Genomic DNA, 24007 nt, shown 5'->3' with positions numbered 1-24007 from the left:
AAAGGAAGTTCAAATGTTGAATTTGCTGCCTAATTCTAATACTTATTCAGGCTACGGTTATATGCATTAACTTTTTGCACTCGGATGTCGAGTGTGACACGACACGGTTAGCATTAGAATAAAGGAATCAAGAAAAAAGCAAGCGAGTGCAAAGGGTTAAAATATATCCCTGGGTTTTATCATGTTTACTGATTTTCTATTTAACCATAATCCCTTACTTACCTCTGTGTATTTTAATAAGTTATCTTACTTAGGAAAAAATATAGCAAATCTTGGGCTCAAGGTAGATACAGAGGAGAGAGAAATATTAAATGATTTGCTTTAAGTTAAAAAGGTCATTGCTACAAAGAGATAAAAATGTAAAATAAACTAAAAGGACATACTAAAAGGAAAATGTAAAGGCAACATCCTTAGCACACTTTCTGTGTACTATTGAATTCACTCACATCTCCTTTTAAAAGTCTTTCTCCCAAAACAATAATTACAAATCTCATGAGTTGTTTAATGAATTCTAAATGTTATTTTGATTTCATGTAAAATGTCAAGAACTATTTTTCCCAAGTAAATTAACATAATGCATCCCATAAAAATGCCACCAAAGGCAATTTTAGTTTTCAAAAACAAAACAAAAAACCCCAAACAGAACAAACCTTTTCTCATTGCTAGAATTACCATCTTAAAAAACAATACCCAGAATTAAAATAACAACCTACTTCCAGGTGTTAAACAAAAGTATTTGTGTAAGTATACTTGTGTAAGAAAAAATACTGGCAAACAAAGAAAATCAGAGCCAAACACATAACTCTTGGTATGAATTGTAAATCATTTTATTGTTTTGTCCTGAAAATTTAATGTTTACTTAAAACCTTACAATAGATACAGACCTATAAATCCAGAGACTCTGCACATTTTCAGATTTTATTCCTGATATCATCTTCAAATTACCCACACAAAACTTGTTATGAAGAATGTTTTAAGCTATATTGATGATTTTAAAAGACACAAAACATTAAAAATAAAAAAACTTCCTCTTTTCCAGGAGAAATGTTTTACATTAAGTTACCCTTTTTAAACATCTCTGGTGTCAATTCTGGGTGAACCAGGATGGTCGCTTTTTTTCTCGTTCAATGATCCTCTTGCCCTGATCTTGTTCAGATGGTGTCTCTCCGCTGTACAGCACCAGGGTCTCTACGGTAGGAGCCTTAAAAGGGCCCCCTTCTAGTTTCCCCATCTCTTTTCTGATTTCTTTAGTCTCCTTGCACACATTCTCATAGCAATAGCCACAAAGGACATGTTTCTGTTTCAGGTGACCACATTCAGGACAGACGACTATGTTGTGCTATAAGAGAAAAATCAACAACAACAAAAATGTATTTTAATAAGAGGCAAAATAATGAACAAAAAATTACTGATGGGAGTGATGCTTATATTTAAGTTTTCTGCATGAGAGGTCACCTACCATCTAGTTCAATCTCACTTTAATAGAAAAACTGGGGATAAACAACATTGAGTTAGAGTTAGTAGAAAAACTGGGACTACAACTCAGGTCCACTGACTTTCAATCTACACAGCAGTCACATTATTTAAAACAGTACTCTATTCCGTTCCACATCTTCAAATGCTAAGCATATAATAATAATAAAAAAATTAATGTTTCCTTTTAATTTATCTTCAGAAAAACAAAACAACAAACACATTACAAGCCGGCTTCCCCTGATTTATCACAGTATAACTCAAATCCCTATGTGAAGTATAGTTGGTAGATGGTGTAATTTTCTTTTTAACATAGGAACATTGATTACTCCTTAATGTAAAACTTTCCTGTCTTGTTATAAATTGAGGGTATTTTAATGAGTTTTTACACATGTCTATCCAACTTTAATGAGAAAATGACAACCTTTAAAGAAGTCTTTTTGATGTGTTTAAAAGTAGGTTTGAAATATAAAGAAGAATAGGAATGACATCAGCAGGATGGCAGCATGAGGACCTCGAGGGCTCTCCCGTTGAAGTTACAAGTTTGACAGCTATAATGCAACAGAGGATTCTCTGCTCAACACATAAACACAGCTGAGAGATCCATGCACTGAAACATCTGAAGGTGGGTGGATCTCAGGGAAAAGGGGAGGAGGGAAGGAGGAAGGCCAGACATGGGCATCAAAGCAGCAGCCCAGAGCTCATTATGGTCCCTCAGTAGTAGGAAAAGTGTTGGGTTACAGTGCATCCTGCAGCCCTAAGGAACAGAGTTAGAATCAACATTCCTCCTGAGTGACAGTAAACACTGCAGCAAAACCCAGTGAAGGGCAGAGATGGAATACAAAAGTGTGGCAGCTGTGCTCTAGTAGTTGCCATTACCAGGCAGAAGACAAAGCCACAGATGCATAGCGGCTTTCCCTCTCCCTCCCAAAACTCACAGGGGCAGCTGCAGATAGGTAGCAGGGGAGGTATTGGGTTACAGTGCGCTCTCTCCGCAGTCCTGAGGACTGGAGGGGCAGACATCCAACTCTAAGCAGCAGGAGCATACTGCAGCTTAACCTAATGACAGGGCAGAGATATGGCAGCTGAGGTCGGACAGCCACCGTTATTGGAAGGAGAGCAAGGCCACAAACTCAAGAACAGACCTTTTCCCACCCACCCCACCCCACCCACTGCAGTGGAGCCTAGTGGAGGCACCTGGGACACCTCAGAAAGGACAACACTGCTAGCAGCATGTAGTTGCAGGAGGCAGTGTTGGGATCTCACAGACCCAGAGACCCATCACCTACCACAGTCCCCCACAGGGGTGGTGCCGAGACTAAGGGATGCCCACCTCCCCAGGGAATACGGGTCATCTTCCATAGCAAAGACACCACCACTCCACAGAGATCCCAGAAGCCCGTCACTGGGTTGAGCTGCAGTGTGTCCTGACACTCAGGGAGAAATACTTCTGCCCTTCTAGTCTTCAGTGCTGCAGAGAGAGTGTGTGCTGTCATTGACACATCCACTGCTACTGCTACAGCATCTGCTGGGGCTGCTGTAAGCTCTGGGAGGGTGAGGGAAGGCAGCTATGCAACTGTGAGTTATGCTTCAGCAACACCTACTGGTAAACAAAAGAAAGATCTCTACTTATCAACCTCTGAACAGTGAAGTCTCAAATATAAAACAACAACAAAAAGATGTCAGCCCTGGCGACTATGGCTCAGTTGGTTAGAGCATTGTCCTGTACACCAAAAGGTGGCGAGTTTGATTCACGGTCAGGGCACATACCCAGATTGTGGGTTCGATCCCCAGTCAAGGTGCATGAGGGAGGTGACCTATCGAGGTTTCTCACCAAAGGGCCACAGGTTTGTTTCCTGGCCTTGGTGAAGTGTATAAGAGAGACAACCAATCCACGTGTTTCTCTCACACCAATGTTTCTCTCTCTTTCCTCCCTCTTTCCCTCCCTAACCCCTTTCTACTCTCTCTTAAAAAAAAAAAAAATCAATGGAAACAGTATCCTTGGATGAGGATTAACAACAACAAAAAGATACAGAGACAAATGAGAATGACAATACAACATATCAAAATTTGGGGGATATAGCAAAAGTGGTAATAAGAGGAAAGCACTACAGGACGACCTCAAGAAACAAGGAAAATCTCAAATAAACAACCTAATATTTCACCCTAAAGAACTAGAGAAAGAATAACAAAAGAAACCCAAAGTCAGTAGAAGAAAGGAAATAAAGATTAATAAAACTGGCAAACGTCTGGCTTTACACAATAAGGAAAAAAGAGAAAAGACTCAAATAAACAAAATCAGAAATGAACGAGATGTTAAACTGTAAACCAGAGAAATACAAAGGACCATACAAGGATACTATGAAATACTATATACTACCAAATTTGATTACCTAGAAGAAATGGACAAGGTCTTAGACATATAGGAACCTTCCTTGCCTGAATCATGATGAATTAAAAAATATAAATATTACTGATCAACAGTAATGAAATTGAAACAGTCATAAAAAACCTCCTCCAAAGTAAAAGTCCAGGACCAGATGGCTTCATTAGTGAACCAAACTGTCACAGAAGATTTAATAGCTATCTTCCTTAAACTCTTCCAAATATTGAAGAGACATTTTATGAGGCCAACATGACCCTGATATCAAAATCAGGCAAGAAAAAAACCAACCAACCAATCAACCTGGCAAGGACAACACAAAAAAAGAAAATTATAGGCCAATATCCTACCTAATAAAATAGTAATATGCAAATTGACCGCACCTTCGCTATGCCCAAGCCACGCCCACCAGCCAATCAGGGTGAGTATGCAAATTACCCAACAAATATGGCGGTTAACTTGCATACGCTGAGGGAGGGAGGAGTGAAGACTGAAGACAACTTAGAAGGAAGAGGGAGGAAAAGCAGAAAGCAAGGTGGCTGCCAGAGGGAAAGCCTGGGTGGGGCGGGGCGGGCGGCAGCAGCGGCAGCGCACGCAGCCGCAGCAGCCGCTTGCAGGATTCTTCCTGCAAATGGGCTACTAGTCTTTAATAAATATAGATTCAAATATCCCAGACAAAATACAAGTAAATAAAACACAATACATTAAAAAGATAACACATCACTATCAAGTAGAGTGCAAATTGATCCATCTGATAAATCACTTTAACAAAATAAAGGATAACAATCATATGATCCTGTCAATAGGTGCAGAAAAAGCATTTGACAAGGCACAACATCAATTTATATCAGTGATGGGCAACCTTTTGAGCTTGGTGTGTCAAAATTCGCCAAAAAACTGAGCATAACTCAGGTAGTGTGTCACTTTGAGGAAAAAACTAACTCCAAGACTCTAGTCGCAAATGTTTGTTTCATCCTCGGCATGCGGCCGCGTATCATCAGAAATGGGTACGCGTGTCAGTGCTGACACGCATGTCATAGGTTCGCCATCACTGATTTATATTAAAACTCAAAATAGAAGGAAAGTATCTCAACATAAGGCGATATATAAGAAACTCTCAATTCAACAAATCAACAAATGACAAGTGCTGGCAAGTATGTGGAGAAAAGAGAACCCTAGTGCACTGCTGGTGGGAATGTAGACTGGCGCAGCCACTATGGAAAACAGTATGAAGTTTCCTCAAAAAATTAAAAAATGGAACTGCCATTTGAACTAGTGATACCACTTCTTAGAATATATCCGAAGAATCCCGAAACACCAATTAGAAAGAATATATGCACCCAATATGTTCATAGCAGTGTCGGGAGATCCGTTCCTGCAGCGTGATCTAGAAATAGCTCAAGTACCCATCAGTAAATGAGTGGATAAAAAAACATGGTACATTTACACAATGGAATACTATACAGATGTAAAAAAGAAGGATCTCTTACTCTTTGAGACAGCATGGAGGGACTTGGTTAGTATTATGCCAAGCGAAATAAGCCAGTCAGAGAAAGACAAGTATCATATGGTCTCCCTTATATGTGGAATCTAATGAACAAAATAAATTGATGGACAAAACAGACCTAAAGACATGAAAGCATGGAACAGACTGATGAATCTGAGGGAAGGAGGAGGGGGGGTGGGTGGAAAGAGATTAACCAAAGAACTTATATTATATGCATAGGAAAGGCCTGGTGCACGGATTTGTGCACTGGTGGGTTCCCTCGGCCTGGCCTGTGGGGATCGGCCTGAAACTGGCTCTCCAACATCTCCTGAGGGGTCCTGGATTGCGAGAGGGCACAGGCCAGGCTGAGGGACTGCGAGAGGGCTCCAGGGAGTGTCCGGCCCATCTTGCCCAGTCCCGACTGGTGGGACCCCAGCAGCAAGCTAACCTACTGGTCGGAGCGTCTGCCCTCTGGTGGTCAGTGTGCATCATAGCGACTGGTCAAACGAATGGTTGGACACTTAGCATATTACGCTTTTATTATATAGGATATGCATAACCCATAGACATAGACAATAGTGCTGTGAAGGCCTGGGGTGTGTCAATGGGGGCAAAAAGGGGGCACCTGTAATCCTATATAATAAAAGCGTAGTATGCAAATTGTCCCCTCGACTGGGAGGTTGTCCAGGAGTTCAACCAGGGGGCGGGGCTGGCTGGGGGAAGGGAGGACTCGGGTGGCGGCAGCAGCAGGTGGCCAGGGGAAGGGATGGATGCCCTGGCTGGCAGTGGCAGGGGGAAGGGAGGAAGTACCCGGCTGGCAGCCAGCAGCCACTAGAGACCTTACCAGTGCACAAATTTTGTGCACTGGGCCCCTAGTACTTTCAATAATGAAGACAATATTTTCCTCTAAGATCAGAAACAAGACAAGGATGTTCACTCTCACCACTGATATTCACATAGTACTGTAAGTCCTAGCCAGAGCAATCAGGCAAGAGAAAGAAATAAAAGGCATCCAAATTGGGAATGAAAAAGTAAAATTGTCACTTTTTGCAAATAACATGATTATTTACATTAAAAAACTCTTAAAGACTCCACCAAAAACTATTAGGAACAATAAACAAATACAGCAAAGTAGCATGATACAAAATCAATTTACAAAAACTCACTATTTTCCTATATACTGAGAATGAAATCTCAGACAAAAATAAAATACCTAGCAATAAACTTAACAAAAGAAGTGAGGACCTGTACACTGAAAACTAGAGATATTACTGAAAGAAACTGAAGAAGACACAAAGGAATGAAAATATATTATATATTCGTGGACTGGAAGAATCAATAGTTAAATTGGCCATAACACCTAAAGCAATATATAGATTTAATGAAATCCCTATCAAAATCCCAATGGCATTATAAAAAGAAATAAAACCAAAAAATCATCAAATTTGTAGGGAATCACGCAAGACCCCAAATAGCCAAAACTATCCTGAGAGAAAAAGAACAAAGCCAGAGGTATCATACTCCATGATTTCAAATTATACTCCAAAACTATAATATCAAAACAGTGGGAAGAAAAACAGATACACAGATAAATGGAATATAATTGAGAGCCCAGAAATAAACCCACATATCTATGAAAAACTAATTTTCTACAAAGGAGCCAAAAACATACAATGGAGAAAAGAAGGCCTCTTCAATATATGGTGCCGGAAAAATTGGAAACTCATATGCAAAAGAATAGACTGCTATTTGATACCATATACAAAAATGAACTCAAAATGGACCAAAGACCTAAAAATAAGACCTGGAACAGTAAAATACATAGAAGAAAGCATAGGTACTAAACTTATGGATCTTGATCTGAGAGAGGATTTTATGAAGTTGCCCCCTAAGCAAAAGACCCCTATATCAAACTAAAAAGCTCCTGGGCAGCAAAAGAAAACCAACAAAACAAAAAGGCAACCAACTGAATGAGAGAACACATTTGCAAACAATACTTCTAATAATGGGCTAATATCCAAAATATAAAGTAACTCATACAACTAAACAAAAAATCAATTAGAAAATGGGCAGAGAACCTAACAGACATTTTTCCCAATAAGACATACAAATGGCCAACAGATATATAAAAAAGATGTTCAACTTTAGTGATAAGGGTAATGCAAATTAAAGCCACAAAGAGCCCTGGCTGGGTAGCTCAGTTGGTTAGAGCAAGGTGCCAATATGCCAAAATTGTGGGTTCGATCCCTGGTCCTGACACATACTAGAATCAACCAAGGAATGCGTAGATGGGTGGAACAACAAATTGATGTTTCTTTCTCTCTCTAAAACCAATTATTAAAAACAAGGATGGTGAGAAAAAGAAACCTTCATACACTGCTGGTGGGAATGCAAATGGGTATAAAGACTATGGAAAACAATATGGAGGGTCCTCAAAAAATTAAAAATTGAGCTACCATATGACCCAGCAATATCTCTTTTGGGTACTGACCTGAAAAATTTGAAAACATTTATTTGTAAGATGTATATTTAACCATATGTTTACTACAGCATTATTCACATGGAAACAACCAAAGTGTCCTTTGATAGGTGACTGGATAAAGAAGATGTGGTACATATACACAATGGACTACTACTCAACCATAAGAAAAGATGAAATACTGCCATTTGAATTTTCAGAATATCATAGGAAGTGAAATAAGTCAGCTGGAAAAAGACAAAAATCATATGATTTCACTTATATGTATGATATAAAAATGAAAGAAACAAACAAAACACTCATAGACACAGACAACAGTTTGGTGATTAGCAGAGAAGAGAGGTAGAGAAAGTAGAGAAAGGTAAAGGAAGCCAAATTCATGGTGATGGAAGGAGACTTGATTCTGGGTGGTGGAAATACAATGCAATAAACAGGTAATGTATCATAGAATTGTACAGTTGAAACTTCATTAGCTAATGTCACTCCAATAAATTTAATACTTAAAAAAAGCACCTAGGATAATACATGTAGCAGAAAACAATTCAATGAATGCACAGGATAAGAGCTATTCTTTTTCCCTCAGAATAAACAGTCAGGGAAATCATATAATAGATCCCTAAAATTTTAAATTCTCTCAACCAATTCTATGATTTATTGTTGTTTAATTAATGAAGTATTTTTCAGTTCCAGATTTTAAGTCTAGTCTCAACTTTGACTCATTAACACTTCTTGGCTTAAGTTCTAAGGGTTTAGTTTAATAATGAACGTAACAGCTTAATAGTAAGTTCTCTGTTCTGGAGTTTCATCTGTACTGTGTGGCTGCTATGGAATGCCAATAATTCAAACACAGCTATTAAAACCGTAAATTAACAGATAAACACTGTATTTTTTTACTAGGTCAATGAAGACAGTATATCCATGTATCCAATGGAGAGTGGAGATCTGGAACTGTCTGATGATAGGAACACACAAAAAAATTTAAAGAGAAAAATTTGAGCTCAAGAATTAGACTGCCAGGCTCAAAACCTGACCACAGGTAAATTCTTTTTACCTCAGTTTCTTCATCCTAAAAATGATCAAAGCACTGTTTACTTTGGAGGGCTGTTAGACTGATGAGATAATTCACATCTTAATTACATCATAGGCACTTAATAGATGTTAGCTATTTTTATTACCAATCTAAGGATTTTCCTTCACAGTATTTTACTGGACACAATGAAGAATAGAATAAATATGTAAAATCTAGAAAAACCAAGGTCCAATATAACTATTGCTTCTAACTTTAATTTCAGGTCCTGCTCCAGTTAAAATGTTTACCCACAAATAGTTCAAAATTATATAGCTCAGGAGTGGCACAGCTCACAATTAAAAAGTCATTTAGGCTCTTCACAATCCAGTCCTCTGCCCGACTCCAAACTCCCTCCTTAACTGTGTTACTAGTTAGGCGACAGGACAGTAGACACACATACTGAGAATATTGCATTTTATTTAAGCCAGAAATAAGTGGACATACAAGATCTGAGAATAATTTTACCCAAAAGTTATATGAATATACAAGGAAGATATGCAGTGATAGTCATGAGAAAAAGTACACCTACAAAAATGAACATATTACCTTAACTTTAATAAGCTTGTTAGGGTTTCTTCTCCTACACCGGTTAACTTCAATGCTGCGTCTCTTTTTGGGTGCTGCCATCCAAAAGATACTATCCAAAAGGCTGGAAATCTCCTTACTTCCATTAGTATCATTTGCTGATTCTGTAAATATAGCCGGACCTTGGACCGCTAATGCTGGTTCTACAAAATAAAATATGAAGATTCAGAATCAGTTTTTAGTTTCTAAATGACTATTTTCAAATATAATTCTCCTTAACAATCAAGAGTGATATGAAAACAGAGATATTTATAGATAATTTAGAATATTACATTCAATAGACATTAAACAGAAAAACTTAGCTATTAAATTATACCAAAACTCATACATAAAGCACTTTTAAAGAGCACAAGTATAATTTTTTTTCTTAGAGACACCTGCTGAAATGAAATCAGTGAAATTCTAGCAAGAGTTTGTCCATATCCTGTCGGTGGGCAGTACACCTACTTATTTTGCAAGTAAATCTAAGCTTGAGAGTCCCAAAGGGCACTTCTGACCTAGTGCAAGAAAACTGCCTACTGGCTTTTTAATTATATTCAAACTGAGTTAGTTCCTTTGTCATATAAGTTGGCAGGCCCTATTTAAGTCACTTAGTTCATAATATTTTATCTCAATTCCTGTCTGTTTGCTAAGAAAAAGCACTAGCTCACCACTCTTTGTATATTAGTTTATGTAACCATCAACATTTCACTTTTTTCTAAATTGTTTATAAAATCAAATAGATTCCTTTACCCGCTCCTTGCTATTCCTCAGACTTGCAATATTTCTTTTGATTTTAGGTACTCTTAAGAATATACAGGCTCTGGCTGGGTAGCCCAGTTAGAGCATGGTGCCAATGGCCAAGGTTGAGGGTTTGATCCCCTCTCAGCCTTCCTCTCTCTAAAATCAATCAATACATTTTTTAAAAAAAAAACTTTACATTTTAAAAAAAAATAAAAATGTATACAAAGCTGTGCAACACTTAAAAACTGGTATTCCTTTTTACCTAAAAGTATCTCTAAGCATAGGCCAGAGGTTAACAGCACAGGCTCTGGAAGGCGTGTGTGACGTCGGGACCTTTCTCAGCCTGTTTCCTCGGCGGAAAGGTGATGTCTGATGGGATCGTTCTGGGAATAACCCCAGGGAGCACAGGCAGGCTTTGGCATATCGTGAGTGGGCTCTCACTTCAGACTGCCTGTGTATTACCACGTTTGGCAGACCTCAGAAATGGAGCAGAAGGTAAACATAAAATTTTAACATCTAAGACACTTCCAATACAAATTAGTGTCCGGGGGGAAACACGGGGGTCGGGATTTAACTGCACGGAACTCAAACACCACAAAGACCAATTGCTTTAAGGTGTGAGAGGACAGGAAAGGACAGATCCAAGGATCCCGATCGCGGCGGCCCTTGATGCTGAGCTAATGAGCTTCAGTAACATTTGTAAGATTGTGTCGGAGGGCTTTTTCTTTTGCGGAGAGGAAGCGGAAAAAACAACTGTCTCTTGTTCCCAAGTAAGTGTCCCTGAAAACGTCCCCTGTCGCGGATCGAAACGTAGGAGAAGGAAGGGCAGCGTATGAACTGTATCCACCACGCTGCCTGGGGTTCCCTCATCCACCTCTTCTCCACCGCGACCTCCTTTACGTACCCCACGGAGGCCTGGGGAAGCCTGGCAGGCTCTGCTGAAGTTTCCACTGCAGTCGCTGCCAACAGCTCCGGAGAAGTCCCCGGGCTGTAGGCCACGGCGGAACCACCAGCACCAGCATGGCCGCAAGCACCAAAGCCGCCTACTCGGCTGCCGAGTCCCGCCCCTATTCGGAGCATGCGCACAGACGCAGAGTCGGACAGCCCGGCTTCTGGAACTACAACGGCCAGCATGCCTCTGGAGCGGCTCTGACTTTCCTCCAATCAGAGAGAGACAGGAAGGCGCCTGGAGGGAAATGAAAGGAAGCCGGACGCAGTGCGCAGGTGCGAGAACGTGCTTTGCCTCTCCGGGTAAAGATGGCGGAGCGCGGTTACAGCTTTTCGTTGACTACTTTCAGGTATGGAGATAATCTGCGTAGCTGAGGTTGCAGGATCTTTGCCCACCGGGTTGTTTTTTTTTTTCCGACTTGGTCTTCGGCTCGGTGCTTTCGGAGGGCCCAGTACGGGAGCGGGGTGGAAGTACGACTTTGCAAAGTCATTTGTCGGGCCTGCCCACGGCCTGGGGAGCAGCGGTCCCGGGAGGCCGCGGGAGCGCAGGTCGGGAGCCCCGGGCGACCCTGAGGTGGTGGGAAGGTACAGGCCTCAGCCAGGGATTTGCTTTCGCTTTGGATACTAGAGAAGAAGGCAGCTTTGGCTGAGCTGTGTCTGGGTGTCCCATTCAGAACTCAGGATTTTCTTCCTGACCCAGGTAGGCCTGACCCCGGAGCTTCTGGAACTCGGAATGTTGGTCAGATCTCAGAAAGCTTCAATTTAACATTTGATCTGAGTTTTAGCCTCCTTTTCGTACTAGTGTCTTTCAAAATCTCCCACTTTCGGTTTCTTCGATGCCCTTATTTGAGGCTGAGGAACTAAAAATGAAAGCGCTAAGCTTTCTGTCATCACCTAGGTATTCTTGTGTATCACATACAGTTGGGAATATTGACAGTAAATGAGTTAACAAATTGGTGCCTATAATTGCATTCTGAAAAATGTTTTTCCTTTACTGGGAAGTTTTACAAAAAGAGGGTTAAAGAAGGAACATAATCCCCCTCCATCCCCCAAGCCTACCTCACTACAGTCTATGTCCATGGGTTATGCATATATGCAAACGAGTTCTTTGATCTCTTTTCGCTCCCCCCTTCCCTCTGAGACTCCTGGGTCTAGAAGGAACATAATTTAAGATTTGGTAATCAGAGTCAGGAAAGGCCAATGCTTGAGGGTGATTTTTGAGATTGGAAGATGAAAAGGAGCTAACTGTTTGAAGATTTAGGGGTTAGAGAGCGTTGCAGACAGGGAACGGCACGTATGAAAGTCCTAAAGTTGGAAAAGAGCTTGATCTCTTAGAGGAATTGATTTAAGGCAAATAGTGAGGAAGGAGTTATCGTGGGTCAAGTCCAATCTTGTAGGGATAGAGTAAGGAGTTTTTATTTTAAGTGAACCAAGAAGTTATTGTAGAATTTAAGTGGGGAGTGACATGGTAACAAAGGTAATTCTGCCTGGGGGGGGGAGGGGGGATGGAAGTAAGGATGAAAGAGGAAAATAGAAGGGCTATTTCACTTATCCTAGATAGAGATGTTGGTGCTTTGGAATGGGGTAGAGGCATGATTGAATACAGAGATTGGTCAGTGAGCTCACAGATTAGTGAGTTTTCATACAGAAAGATGCAATGATAAGTATGGTAAACGTGTATATTATACTATATAGGAAGTACTTTGTTGTGACTGATATCTAGGTCTTAAGTCTTAGGCCAGTGATGACGAACCTATGACACGCGTGTCAGCACTGACACGCGTAGCCATTTCTGATGACACGCGGCTGCATGCCGAGGATGAAACATTTGCGACTAGAGCCTTGGAGTTAGTTTTTTCCTCAAAGTGACACACTACCCGAGTTATGCTCAGTTTTTTGGTGAAGTTTGACACACTAAGCTCAAAAGGTTGCCCATCACTGTCTTAGGCCATTCTACTTTCTAAAATATATATATATAGCTCCACCCACATGAGGTATATGCTGCTGTTTGGTATTTAACAGAAACATTCACGTTCTTAAGAACATTACTATTTTGGTGTTTACTTATTAATTTTGTGCTGGGAACAAAAGGCATCACTTCATTTCATCTTCACAACCTTTGAAATAGGTAACTACTACAGCACTGTTTATCTCCATTTTCCAGATTAGAAAACTGAGGTACAGAGAGATTTAATAACTTGCTCTAAATCACAAGGTTGAGGTGAGTGGTGAAAGGCTACAGTAATGATACTTCTTTAAGTAGCAGACAAGAAGAAAATAACCTAAGGAAACAGATTAGCACTTCACTATGAATATGTTCAAATCGCCTAGTAAACTTCAGCTTTCGTACAACTTTATGATAAACTAGAGGCCCGATGGATGAAATTTGTGCAAGGGGCTCGGCCCTTGCAGCCCTGGCTCTCACAGCCCCTCTTCGACCGGAAGGTTGTCTGAATGGTCGTTCTGCTGTTCTGTCTAATTAGCATATTAGCTCTTTATTATATAGGATTTCAAAGTCCAGCAATTTATTGATTTTTGATTAATGGATTTGGAGATGTTTCTATAGTAAAGATTTGAGAATGTGTGAATTTAATAAATAATCCTTGTTTCTTTTTAAGCCCATCTGGTAAACTTGTTCAGATTGAATATGCTTTGGCTGCTGTAGCTGGAGGAGCCCCTTCAGTGGGAATTAAAGGTAATTAAATACTTCATTCATTTCAGATGCCTGCTAATAGTTATCCCAATGTTCTTATGGAATTAATTAGTAATTAATTTATGAATAAAAAGCTGTGGCAGCATAATTTTTTCAGTTCTAATGTACAGTATCTGAAGTTTCAAGAATATAGTAAGCCTAACAAGGTGATTAAATTTTTTTCAAAATAAATATAGCACCTTTATCTAAATAGTTGTGATAATCTATAAATAGTCTTTCCCATTCAAATAACTGAGTATTATTTTATTTTTTCATTAATTATATATCACTATTCTTTGGCAGTTTTTATCCTTCCTGTAATTTAGAAAAGGTTATTATCTAAGGATACCCTATAAAAAAAGTCTTTGTCATTGATTTTTAAATTTCAGATTATAAGAAGAGTAGGACAAGTAAGCAAAATTCCATTATTTTAAAACATGTGGACTCTAAGATGTCCTGGAATACTTTTAAGAAAGTTGTGTAATACTGTTAGCTGTAGGGATTTTTTTGTGTATGTACATGACCACTGAGGGAAAAATTGATTTACTGTTGCTCCTTAGGTGATTTTAACACATTGCAGACGGATCATAAGAATTCTTGCTTCATATTACACAGTGTTTTACAAAGTATCATACTTTAAAAAGATATTACCTTATAAGAACATGTAATAAATAGCTTCAAAATGCAATGGTATTTAATTTTAAAGCGTGCCTTTAACATTTATGTAAAACGTTTTTTTGTGCTCATTCAATAGAAACTTATCTGGCCACTGGGTAAAGCTAGCAATAAAACTACTGGTACACAATGTGTTTTAATATAGAAATCCAAAAGAAAAAGTTTTGAAAGTAAAAGAAAATTGGTAAAATATAGCTATTATTCGAAAGCTCTTGAAGAAGTCTTTAAATGATTAAACATTTAGGTGGAATCTTTATTTTTTGTGTGTGTGTGTGTTTTTTTTTAAGCTTCAAATGGTGTAGTATTAGCAACAGAGAAGAAACAGAAATCCATTCTGTATGATGAGCGAAGTGTACACAAAGTGGAGCCAATTACCAAACATATAGGCTTGGTATATAGTGGCATGGGCCCAGATTACAGGTATGCTATACTATTTATTAATTTTCTCACCATCTCATGACTTGCTCATAATCTATATTTGAGGAGAAAAAACAATCAAGGAATGTTTATCCTTTAATCTTCCAACTTCCTTTTTTGTTTTGTTTTGTATAGCAATAGCAGCATAAAGGATTACTTTAAGGAGGATACTCAATGGAAGCAAGTTGGTTGTAAAAGAGGAGATAGATACAGTACTTACTCCTCTTACCTGTTTAGTAGTTTCTCTTTTCTGATCACAGTCCCTTTTCTACCATCCAAGGGCTGGACTTCAAGGGCTTTGCTGTTTTCGAATGCATTTTAAAAAGCAAAGCAATACAAGTTATGATAGGTATAATAAACTATATTTTTAAAAGTCTTCAGGCAGCAGAAGAAAGTATCACCATCCAGAATTGACCTTATTTTATTTATTTGCTTTTAGTAAAGGGACAAAATTCTCAAAGGCCACTGAAATTTTCTGAATATGTCAGCCATTCAGGATCTAGATGATCATCTGTTCACTCCTTTGTATTTCACAGGAGGGGAGAGAGTAATCCTGTTACATCAGGGACCAACAAGTTGAAAGAGATTGACAGCCCTCTGTCATTTAACAATAAAAGGAATATGACTTCATTCTTGATTTTGTGTGGAACAAAATAGGTAGCGCCAGAATTTCCCTTTAATAAATTTAAAAGCAACAGTGTCTCTGGAATGTGATCATGCTTCACTATAGTGGATCCTGTTAGTGGTTTATAGAAGGGATGCCTCAGTGTGCTACTGACAGAATAAACTGAGTTTTTATTGTACAGGGTGATAATGTGCATGATTCATTCAGATCAGTAGTACATAAGCAGGTAAAGGTACATCCTATTTGTTTTACTATATACTTGATTATTGTACAGTATATTCTTAAGATAAATTTTACATTTTTAAAGTTACAAGTAATTTGCTATCTTAATCTTTGAAAGAGACTTTTTGAAGTGTAGTCTATGAGAAAGTTTGAGGCAGAGAGAAAAAAATGCTTGAAATTTTGGTCATGTGTGCAGGTGTATATGTGTGTGCTGGATTGAGGTATAAAGCAACAGGGTGACTGCCCTTGGGGTAGAGAGCACAATCTTGAAACCATGGAGGGAGATAGAGCTCTCACTGTACTAGTATACACTAAATCTGTTGTTATTAAGCTGACCGGTACTGCTAGTCTCTTTTTGCCTTGTCCTTATTTATTTCCTGTGGCTCATCTCTGTGATGCTGTGATGTTTTCTTGTAAATTAACTGGAATCATGTAGTAGCAAGACTGGCTTTGAGCAGATAGTTATTAAACTTGTGCTGTAGTTATATGTTGTTAGAAAGAGAATGAGTCTTTAGAATGGCTTCATTTTAATTAAACTTTATTTCTTCCTTGTTTGCTAGAGTGCTTGTGCACAGAGCTCGAAAACTAGCTCAGCAATATTATCTTGTTTACCAAGAACCCATTCCCACAGCTCAGCTGGTACAGAGAGTAGCTTCTGTGATGCAAGAATATACCCAATCAGGGTAAGTTGACTTTATTACTTGAAATGTGTCATATTAGAAAAAGAAATCATTTTAGAAGAGTAGATACATTAAAAAAAGAGGACTTACTATTCCTGTATTTGTTTAATGAGTAGAGAAAATCACCATGATGAATAATTTCTCAAGTGGAACTAGAATATTTTCTTATGGAAAAAATCTGAGTGTTTTTTTTGCTGTTTGTATAATAGAGGAAAGCAGCAGAAAGTAGCTTCTAAATAAATTTCTTTTGCCAGATATTTCTTATACTTTTTACTAGTATAGGCAAACAACCCTATTGCTTCCAAGTTTATCATCCCAATCAGAAATGATCATAAGCACACCATGAAAGCAATAACTCTTTGATACATTCATATTCATTTTAATTCCTTTGAGTTTGTGAACGTGGATGAGGTAGTGTACCCCTAGCTAGTGGCTGATGTGCGAAGCCAGTGAAAAAACTGCATTGCTGAAAGTTGTCATTTTGTTAGGACACTTAATGTTACTCCACCCTTATTCAACCCAATATTTGTTTCACTCCATTTAACGAAATGATTTAACTGCTATTCCTTGGTACCACAAAGAGAATTATCTTGTTTTGATTTGATTTGTTCAGAAAGAGGTATTAAGTATTTTTTTAAGGAACTTATGAGTCTAATTTGGTTTACCTGATAATTTACTTCACTTGAGAATTAATAAATTCTTACTTAGGTTGACTTTAACAAGTAATTTTCATTTTCCTTTCTTCAGTGGTGTTCGTCCATTTGGAGTTTCTTTACTAATTTGTGGTTGGAATGAGGGGCGACCATACTTATTTCAGTCAGATCCATCAGTAAGTATCAGATGTATTTGAGGGATTTGTTAAAGTGCTCCTTTAAAAGCTAATAAAAACAATAACAGAAAATTTTGAAATTAACAATATTTTGCCTTTTTCATTTGGACTTTAGAAAGTATGAAATAGTTCATATTTATTTGCAAATTTGAAGTGTTGGTAATTCAGTCTTTCGATTAAGAAGCTACCTTAGCTTTGCCCTCTGTTCTCTTGTTCATTCACGTCACATAATTGAATGATTTGTTGAAATATTAATCAGATCTTTTTAAGTCTCTGGAATTCTCTTACTTTGAGAAATATTGTGAAATATATGGGTCTAGCGCAGTGGTCGGCAAACTCGTTAGTCAACAGAGCCAAATATCAACAGTACAACTATTGAAATTTCTTTTGAGAGCTGAAAACCGACTTCTGCGCGTGGGCCACGAAGTTTCAATTGCACTGTATGTGCGCGCCCGCACGTGGTATTTCGTGGAAGAGCCACACTCAAGGGGCCAAAGAGCCACATGTGGCTCGCAAGCTGCAGTATGCTGACCACTGGTCTAGAGGACAGTGTTGTACTCTGCCATCTGTTTAATCTGGAGGCTGACTTGAGTGTGACTAATCCTGTGGAAACATTGATGTAACTGTCTTTTGTTTTGCAAAATGTGTGACTTGTCTACTCTAAAGCAGAGGATTGGTCTCTGAGTTAAAAGTATTCATTAAGGATGTTGCTACTCTGCATCTGTCTCATTTGCTGTGAGAACTGGAAGAAAAAATCATTAGGAACTGATCTTTCATATTTAATGTATCATTAGACACAGGTTTGCTTAATTCAAATCTTATGATCTAATTTTGTAATCTAAAAAGGCAAAGAAAAGTATTTTATTTAAATCAGAAAAATTAAGTATTTTGAGAACTTTATAATTACATCTCTTTGAGTTTCTGAAGCTAGATAACAAGCCCTGTTACTTTCCTTTCCAGTGGGTAGCAGAAGCCACCATCACAAGAATCTAGATGTTATCTTTTGCCCTTTTTCATCCTTGTATCTAAAAGGCAGTTGTTTCTTTTAAAATATGTGTGGTATTTGAGTGTGTGTGTGTGTGTGTGCACGCATGTGCATGTATATTTTTTTCAACAGATGAAGGAAGTCATGCCATATTGCTCCTGCTTTAATTAATTTAGTCACCAATGATGATGAATTGAGCACCACTTTTCAGATACATAGGACAATTTTATAGAGCCCTTCAATCCTAGTAAGCTAAAATATCACTCTTAATTGTTTGCTTTATGTTACCCGCAGTTTCCTTTAACTGGCTTTTTTTTACATAAATTGTGGACAATAAATTGCACACTTTTTAAAGGGTGCAACTTGATGAGTTTTGATACAGGGAAATACCTGAGTAAACCATCACCACAATCAAGATAATGAACTTCCCCATAATTTCCAAAAGTCTTTTTCTTGCCTTTTATATCCCTGTTAACTTTTTTGAAAGAATACCCTACTTTGTGACTTGAAGTTAGAGACAAATTTATAGAGCTAAAAAAAAAAAATGGCAAGTCAATATAATTAGATTATTTAAAATAATGGGTTTTCTTCTTCCTTTCCTTATTAGGGAGCTTACTTTGCCTGGAAAGCCACAGCGATGGGAAAGAACTATGTGAATGGAAAAACTTTTCTTGAGAAAAGGTAGGCTTACCATAACTGGATTTGTTAGCAATCTTACTTTATGGTTTTCACCTCTCTTTAAATAATTCATATCCTGAGTTCAAAATCTGTTGTAGTATTCTGTATTCGAGCCTACTTACAGATAAAACTAAAAACTCTCCACTCTGGCTCCCTGTTCTTCAATATATTAATTGGTAATATTTTTAATTTCTTAAGAACTTCTCTTTCTATCAAAATATAAGGACAATTGGATCTGGAGAAAACTTTTTAAGTGATTTAAATGGTAACATTTTACATTATGACAATTACAGAAATAAATTGTGAAGCCAAATACCTAGTATTGATGGTAGAGTAAGTATATGATATACATGCTTGATAAAAAGTGGAGCACTATGTAAAAATCTGCTGTTGCTGCCCTAACAATAATGAATTGCTTTCACTTATTTCCAGCTGTATTCTAGACTTGCATTATTGTAGTCCACCAAAAAATGTCCTACATTTTAATGTGAAAAATTTGTAATTGACTTTAACTAACAGATGAACCTTGCTAAGATTAGACCTAATATTAATTGGTAAACTTAAATAATTTAGGATCTTAAATCACTTCCCTTTTCTTTTACTCATTTTATTAATGAGTCTTCAAAACATTTCACATGGAGTTACAACTTAAAAGAACAAGAAATTTTAGCAAAAGTCTGTATTTTCTGTTTTATTTTTAAGAATTATTATAATATTGCCACCACATTCTGATTATATTGAACTACTTATAATTAAAGAAGTTTCCTAAAATAAACTCATATTGGGATTATATTCATGATATTGGGAATGCACCTTAAATTATTGTCAGTTTCTTATTTGTGGACAGCTATCTCAATGAGGTGACTAAAAGGATTAATTTATAACAGTATTTTTAAGAGTGTTTAAAATTTTTTAAAAGTCTTAAGCTGTTGCTATCATTGTGTTTAAATAATTATTATAATATAAATAGTGCAATAATTTTTTTTTCTCGAAAAACTCTTTAGATATAATGAAGATCTAGAACTTGAAGATGCCATTCATACAGCCATATTAACCCTAAAGGTTAGTTCAATATCTTAACAGTTGGGTTTATGATGATTTTATAATTAACTGTTTGGAAAATTGACCTTTTTTCCTGCCTCATCAATAGGAAAGCTTTGAAGGGCAGATGACAGAAGATAACATAGAAGTTGGAATCTGCAATGAAGCTGGATTTAGGAGGCTTACTCCAACTGAAGTTAAGGATTACTTGGCTGCCATAGCATAATGAAGTGACTGAAAATCTGGAATTGCAGATAATCTCTATACTTAAACATGTTTAAAGTATGTTTTGTTTTGCAAACTTTTTGCATACTTATTTCTACATGATATAATGGATCAGTGTTTTTAAAATGATACTTATAACTCATAATAAACTGTTAAATCCAACTTTCAGATTTTTAGGAGTTAGTAAAATTTTAAAATAGTTATTTTCTGCTTTTTATCTCGGTTGATTTCTGGAAACTATGTTGCAAAACAGAATGGTGAAGTCATTCTTTATTCTTCATGCAATTTTGGTTAAGTCAAATCTTATCCTCTTTCTTTACTACCAGATATTGTCTATGCTTCAGTAAAGCAAAATGCCGATTTTGGTAAACACTGTTTTTAGAGCTGAGAAAATCTACAGACGTTCATGTATTCCTGAGACAAGGTAGGAAGTGTAGATGCTGCTTAGGCACCACTAGGTGTGGGTCAGTGGAACCCTAGGTGGTTCTGTGAAATAGCACTGGAGCTTAGAAGAGTGCTAAGCCAAATAGTCTCCTATGGGATATAAATTATGTAAGTGAAAAATTATGTGCTGGTTCTTGTTGGTTTCTCCATCACAAGTAGATAAGTGTATTGTAAAAGACCTCCTTAGAGTCTAGAACAGACTTTTTAAATTTAAGGATGAACATGAGTGCTGGAAATAAAATACTAATACTTAAGCGTCAAAATTATGGTTTAAGACTCCCTCATTCATGTAATCTCAGAGTATTCAGAATCTTGACTGCAAATTAGGGTCCATACAATCAAGCAGGTGATTCAGAGTATCTGAACTCTGTTTTCATTATATGTGAAGGCGTAGTATAGTTTTCTTTTGTCGTTTTTTTTTTTAATGTTTTTACTGATTTTAGAGAGAGGGAGAGGGAGAAAGATATAAACAGTGATGAGAGAGAATCATTGATCCCCTGACTCCTGTACAGCCCCTATGGGGACTGAGCCCACAACAGGGTCATGGAACTGAATTGTGCCTGATTCATGGGTTGATACTGAACCACTGAGCCACACCAACTGGGCTGCTTGGTCTTTTTAAAAAATATTTTTTATTGACTTTTTTTTTTTTTTTTTTAAGAGAGGAAAAGAGAGGGACAGAGAGAAACATTGATGAGAGAGTAACATCAATCGGCTGCCTTCTGCACACGCCCCACTGGGGATTGAGCCTGCAGCCCAGGTATGTGCCCTGACTGGGAATGGAACCGGTGACCTTTTGATTCATTGGTGGGCACTCAACCACTGAGCCACACCAGCTGGACTTCTTTGTCTTTTTAAAGAGATCTTAGGATAAGAGAAATCACATCATTAGTCTGGCTTATAGAACATAGGGAGGGTTTATGAGTGTCATTATTTTTACCAACAGATACTAGCATTTCCATGATTAAATGTAGCTAAAAAGGTTTTGATTAAAATTTAGCCAACTTTAGGGAAAGAGTCTTCGAGAATTGTCAGGATTCCCAATTACAACACCTCTATCTCATTCTAAGTGGCAGAAGCATTATTATGGTACATGCCAACTTCTTATTTCAAGACTAGAGGCTCGATGCACAAAATTCATGCAAGAGAAGGCCTTCCTTCCCCAGGCTGCTGGCACCAGCTTCCCTTTGGTACCCGGGGCCTGGGCTTCCCTTGCAGCCCCGCCTTTGTCCGGAAGGACATCAAGTCTAATTAGCATATTACACTTTTATTATTATAGATGTTTGTCTTGAAGGCTTCATCTAATCTTTCCTTATGGGTTCTTGATATATTGTGAATCCAACACACTAGAAAGAGAAGGTAGTGATAAAAAGGAATGGTTTTTAGTCAGGTCTCCCCTCTCCCACTTACTGCCTAAGTGACAGCACAAGTTAATTATCTCAGAGGGTTTTCTGAAAGTATATTTTAATAATGCAAGTGAAAGGCCTGGCAAGGATAATGATTTGGCTAAGTACTGCCTTTGAATTTGCTCTCTGATATCAAATTAAAAAAAACAGAGGGATGCTGAAATTCTACAAATCAAAGAAGGGAAAGTAAAGGCATTTATATTTAGGACAAAAAGAAACCACATGCAGTTTCTTATTGGATGTTTACAGAATAAAGAGGAAAAATTAGCTGAAATGGATTGGTGTCAAGAGTCTAATCTCTGCCTACAGCCACATTAAATATGAAGCCCAGTTCAATTGAAGCTGCCTGGAACACTTCGCCCTTGTTCTGTTTGTTCTTTTCATTTGCCTTAAAATAAATCCTTTATGTCTAGATTCTTTGGTTTAGCAATCCATTCCATGCAACTCTAAATGTCCCAAATTCTAGTCATTTCCAGCCTGTAGATTCTAGCTGTTGTTGACTATTACAGATATCCCCCATTTTAACCCCCTTTACCCCTTCCACCCAGTCCTGGCCTTCACTACAATATTGTCTATGTCCATGGGCTATGCATCTATGCATATGTTCTTTGGTTAATCTCTTCTTGTCCCCAGCATCCACCTCCCCTGTGATCTGTCAGTCTGTTCCACATATCCATGTCTTTGGACCTATTTGTTCATCAGTTTATTATGTTCATTAGATTACACATGTATAAGATCATGTGATACTTGTCTTTCTCTGGCTGGCTTATTTCACTTAGCATAATCTCTAGGTCCATCCATGTGGTCTCAAAGGTAATATCCTTTTTTTTTTTTTACAGCAGCATAGTATTCCATGACGTGAATGTACCATGGTTTTTTGTAAATGTACCACAGGTTTTTTATCCACTAATGAACTGATGGGCACTTGGGCTATTTTCAGATCTTGGCTGTTGTAAATAGCACTGTTATGAACATAGGGGTGCATATATTCTTTCTGATTGGTGTTTTGGGATACTTAGGATATATTCCCAGAAGTGGGATCTCTGGGTTAAATGGCAGTTCCATTTTAATTTTAAGAGGAAACTTCATACTGTTTTCCACAGTGGCTGCACCAGTCTGCATTCCCACCAGCAGTGTTCTAGGGTTCCCTTTTCTCTACATTCTCCCCAGCATTTGGTTGTTGATTTATTGATGGAAACCATTCTGGTAGGTGTGAGGTGATACCTCAGTGTAGTTTTAATTTGCGTCTCTGATGATTAATGATGTTTTAATGCGTCTATTGTCCATCTGTGTGCCCTTTTTGGAGAAGTGTCAAACCCAGAGACCTAAAGTAACCTAAGAATGGTTTGAAATTATAAACTTTAACCAAAAGCAGTTTATGGCAGGTAATCATGTACTAAGCTAGAATCTTCCCTGACAAAAGTCAATTTTTACCTTAACTAAGCCTATCTATTGTCTTTTGCATCTATGATAACATTCCTTTGGATTGTCAGGGTAACTCCCCTTTCTCCAGACCCCTCAGGGCACAGCCAATGCCCCTGCACTGGGGCAGAGACCGTTATCATCATGTTAATTGTTGGCTGTCAACTATCCCATACCCATCTCTGTAAGATACATGTGTCTATCATTTTACTTTTCATCCAGTCCCAGAGGTTCCCCTCCCCATTTGCTTTCTCCTGCCTCCCTAATCAATCACCAATGAATTTCATGTAACCCACTTGTGTCTTCTGTTTTCATTGTAATGCATAAAATAAGGTGCAAAACTGCCATTCTCTGGAGCATTATCTCAATGCATTGAGATCTTCTTTCCCAGCAATTGTGGACAGTTTGGCTCAAATAAACGCACAAAAATTCTTCACAGGTTTGAATGTTTCTTACATTTGACAGAAGGTTTACACAAGATTTTTAACTTGGAAGTCCACTTTTAAAGTTATTCTTACTT

At 37.9% G+C, this 24007-nt stretch overlaps 2 protein-coding genes across 2 annotated transcripts; one reads left to right on the top strand and one right to left on the bottom strand.

Annotated features, from left to right (window-relative positions):
- Window positions 1-803: 803 nt before the first annotated feature.
- On the bottom strand, window positions 804-11268 carry MRPL32 (mitochondrial ribosomal protein L32). The gene is made up of 3 exons (XM_008160767.3): window positions 11103-11268; window positions 9437-9618; window positions 804-1339 (listed from the first exon to the last, which is right to left on the bottom strand). Exons 1-3 carry the CDS (start codon window positions 11218-11220, stop codon window positions 1085-1087), a joined length of 555 nt encoding a protein of 184 aa, XP_008158989.1. The 5' UTR covers window positions 11221-11268; the 3' UTR covers window positions 804-1084.
- Window positions 11269-11409: 141 nt separating this feature from the next.
- On the top strand, window positions 11410-23921 carry PSMA2 (proteasome 20S subunit alpha 2). The gene is made up of 8 exons (XM_008160766.3): window positions 11410-11496; window positions 13765-13841; window positions 14801-14933; window positions 16338-16460; window positions 17205-17286; window positions 18879-18952; window positions 19954-20011; window positions 20100-23921. Exons 1-8 carry the CDS (start codon window positions 11456-11458, stop codon window positions 20214-20216), a joined length of 705 nt encoding a protein of 234 aa, XP_008158988.1. The 5' UTR covers window positions 11410-11455; the 3' UTR covers window positions 20217-23921.
- Window positions 23922-24007: the final 86 nt, after the last annotated feature.

Source organism: Eptesicus fuscus, chromosome 14 (assembly GCF_027574615.1).
Source record: "Eptesicus fuscus isolate TK198812 chromosome 14, DD_ASM_mEF_20220401, whole genome shotgun sequence".
NCBI lineage: Eukaryota > Metazoa > Chordata > Mammalia > Chiroptera > Vespertilionidae > Eptesicus > Eptesicus fuscus.
This window is presented reverse-complemented; position numbering and strand designations above follow the sequence as displayed.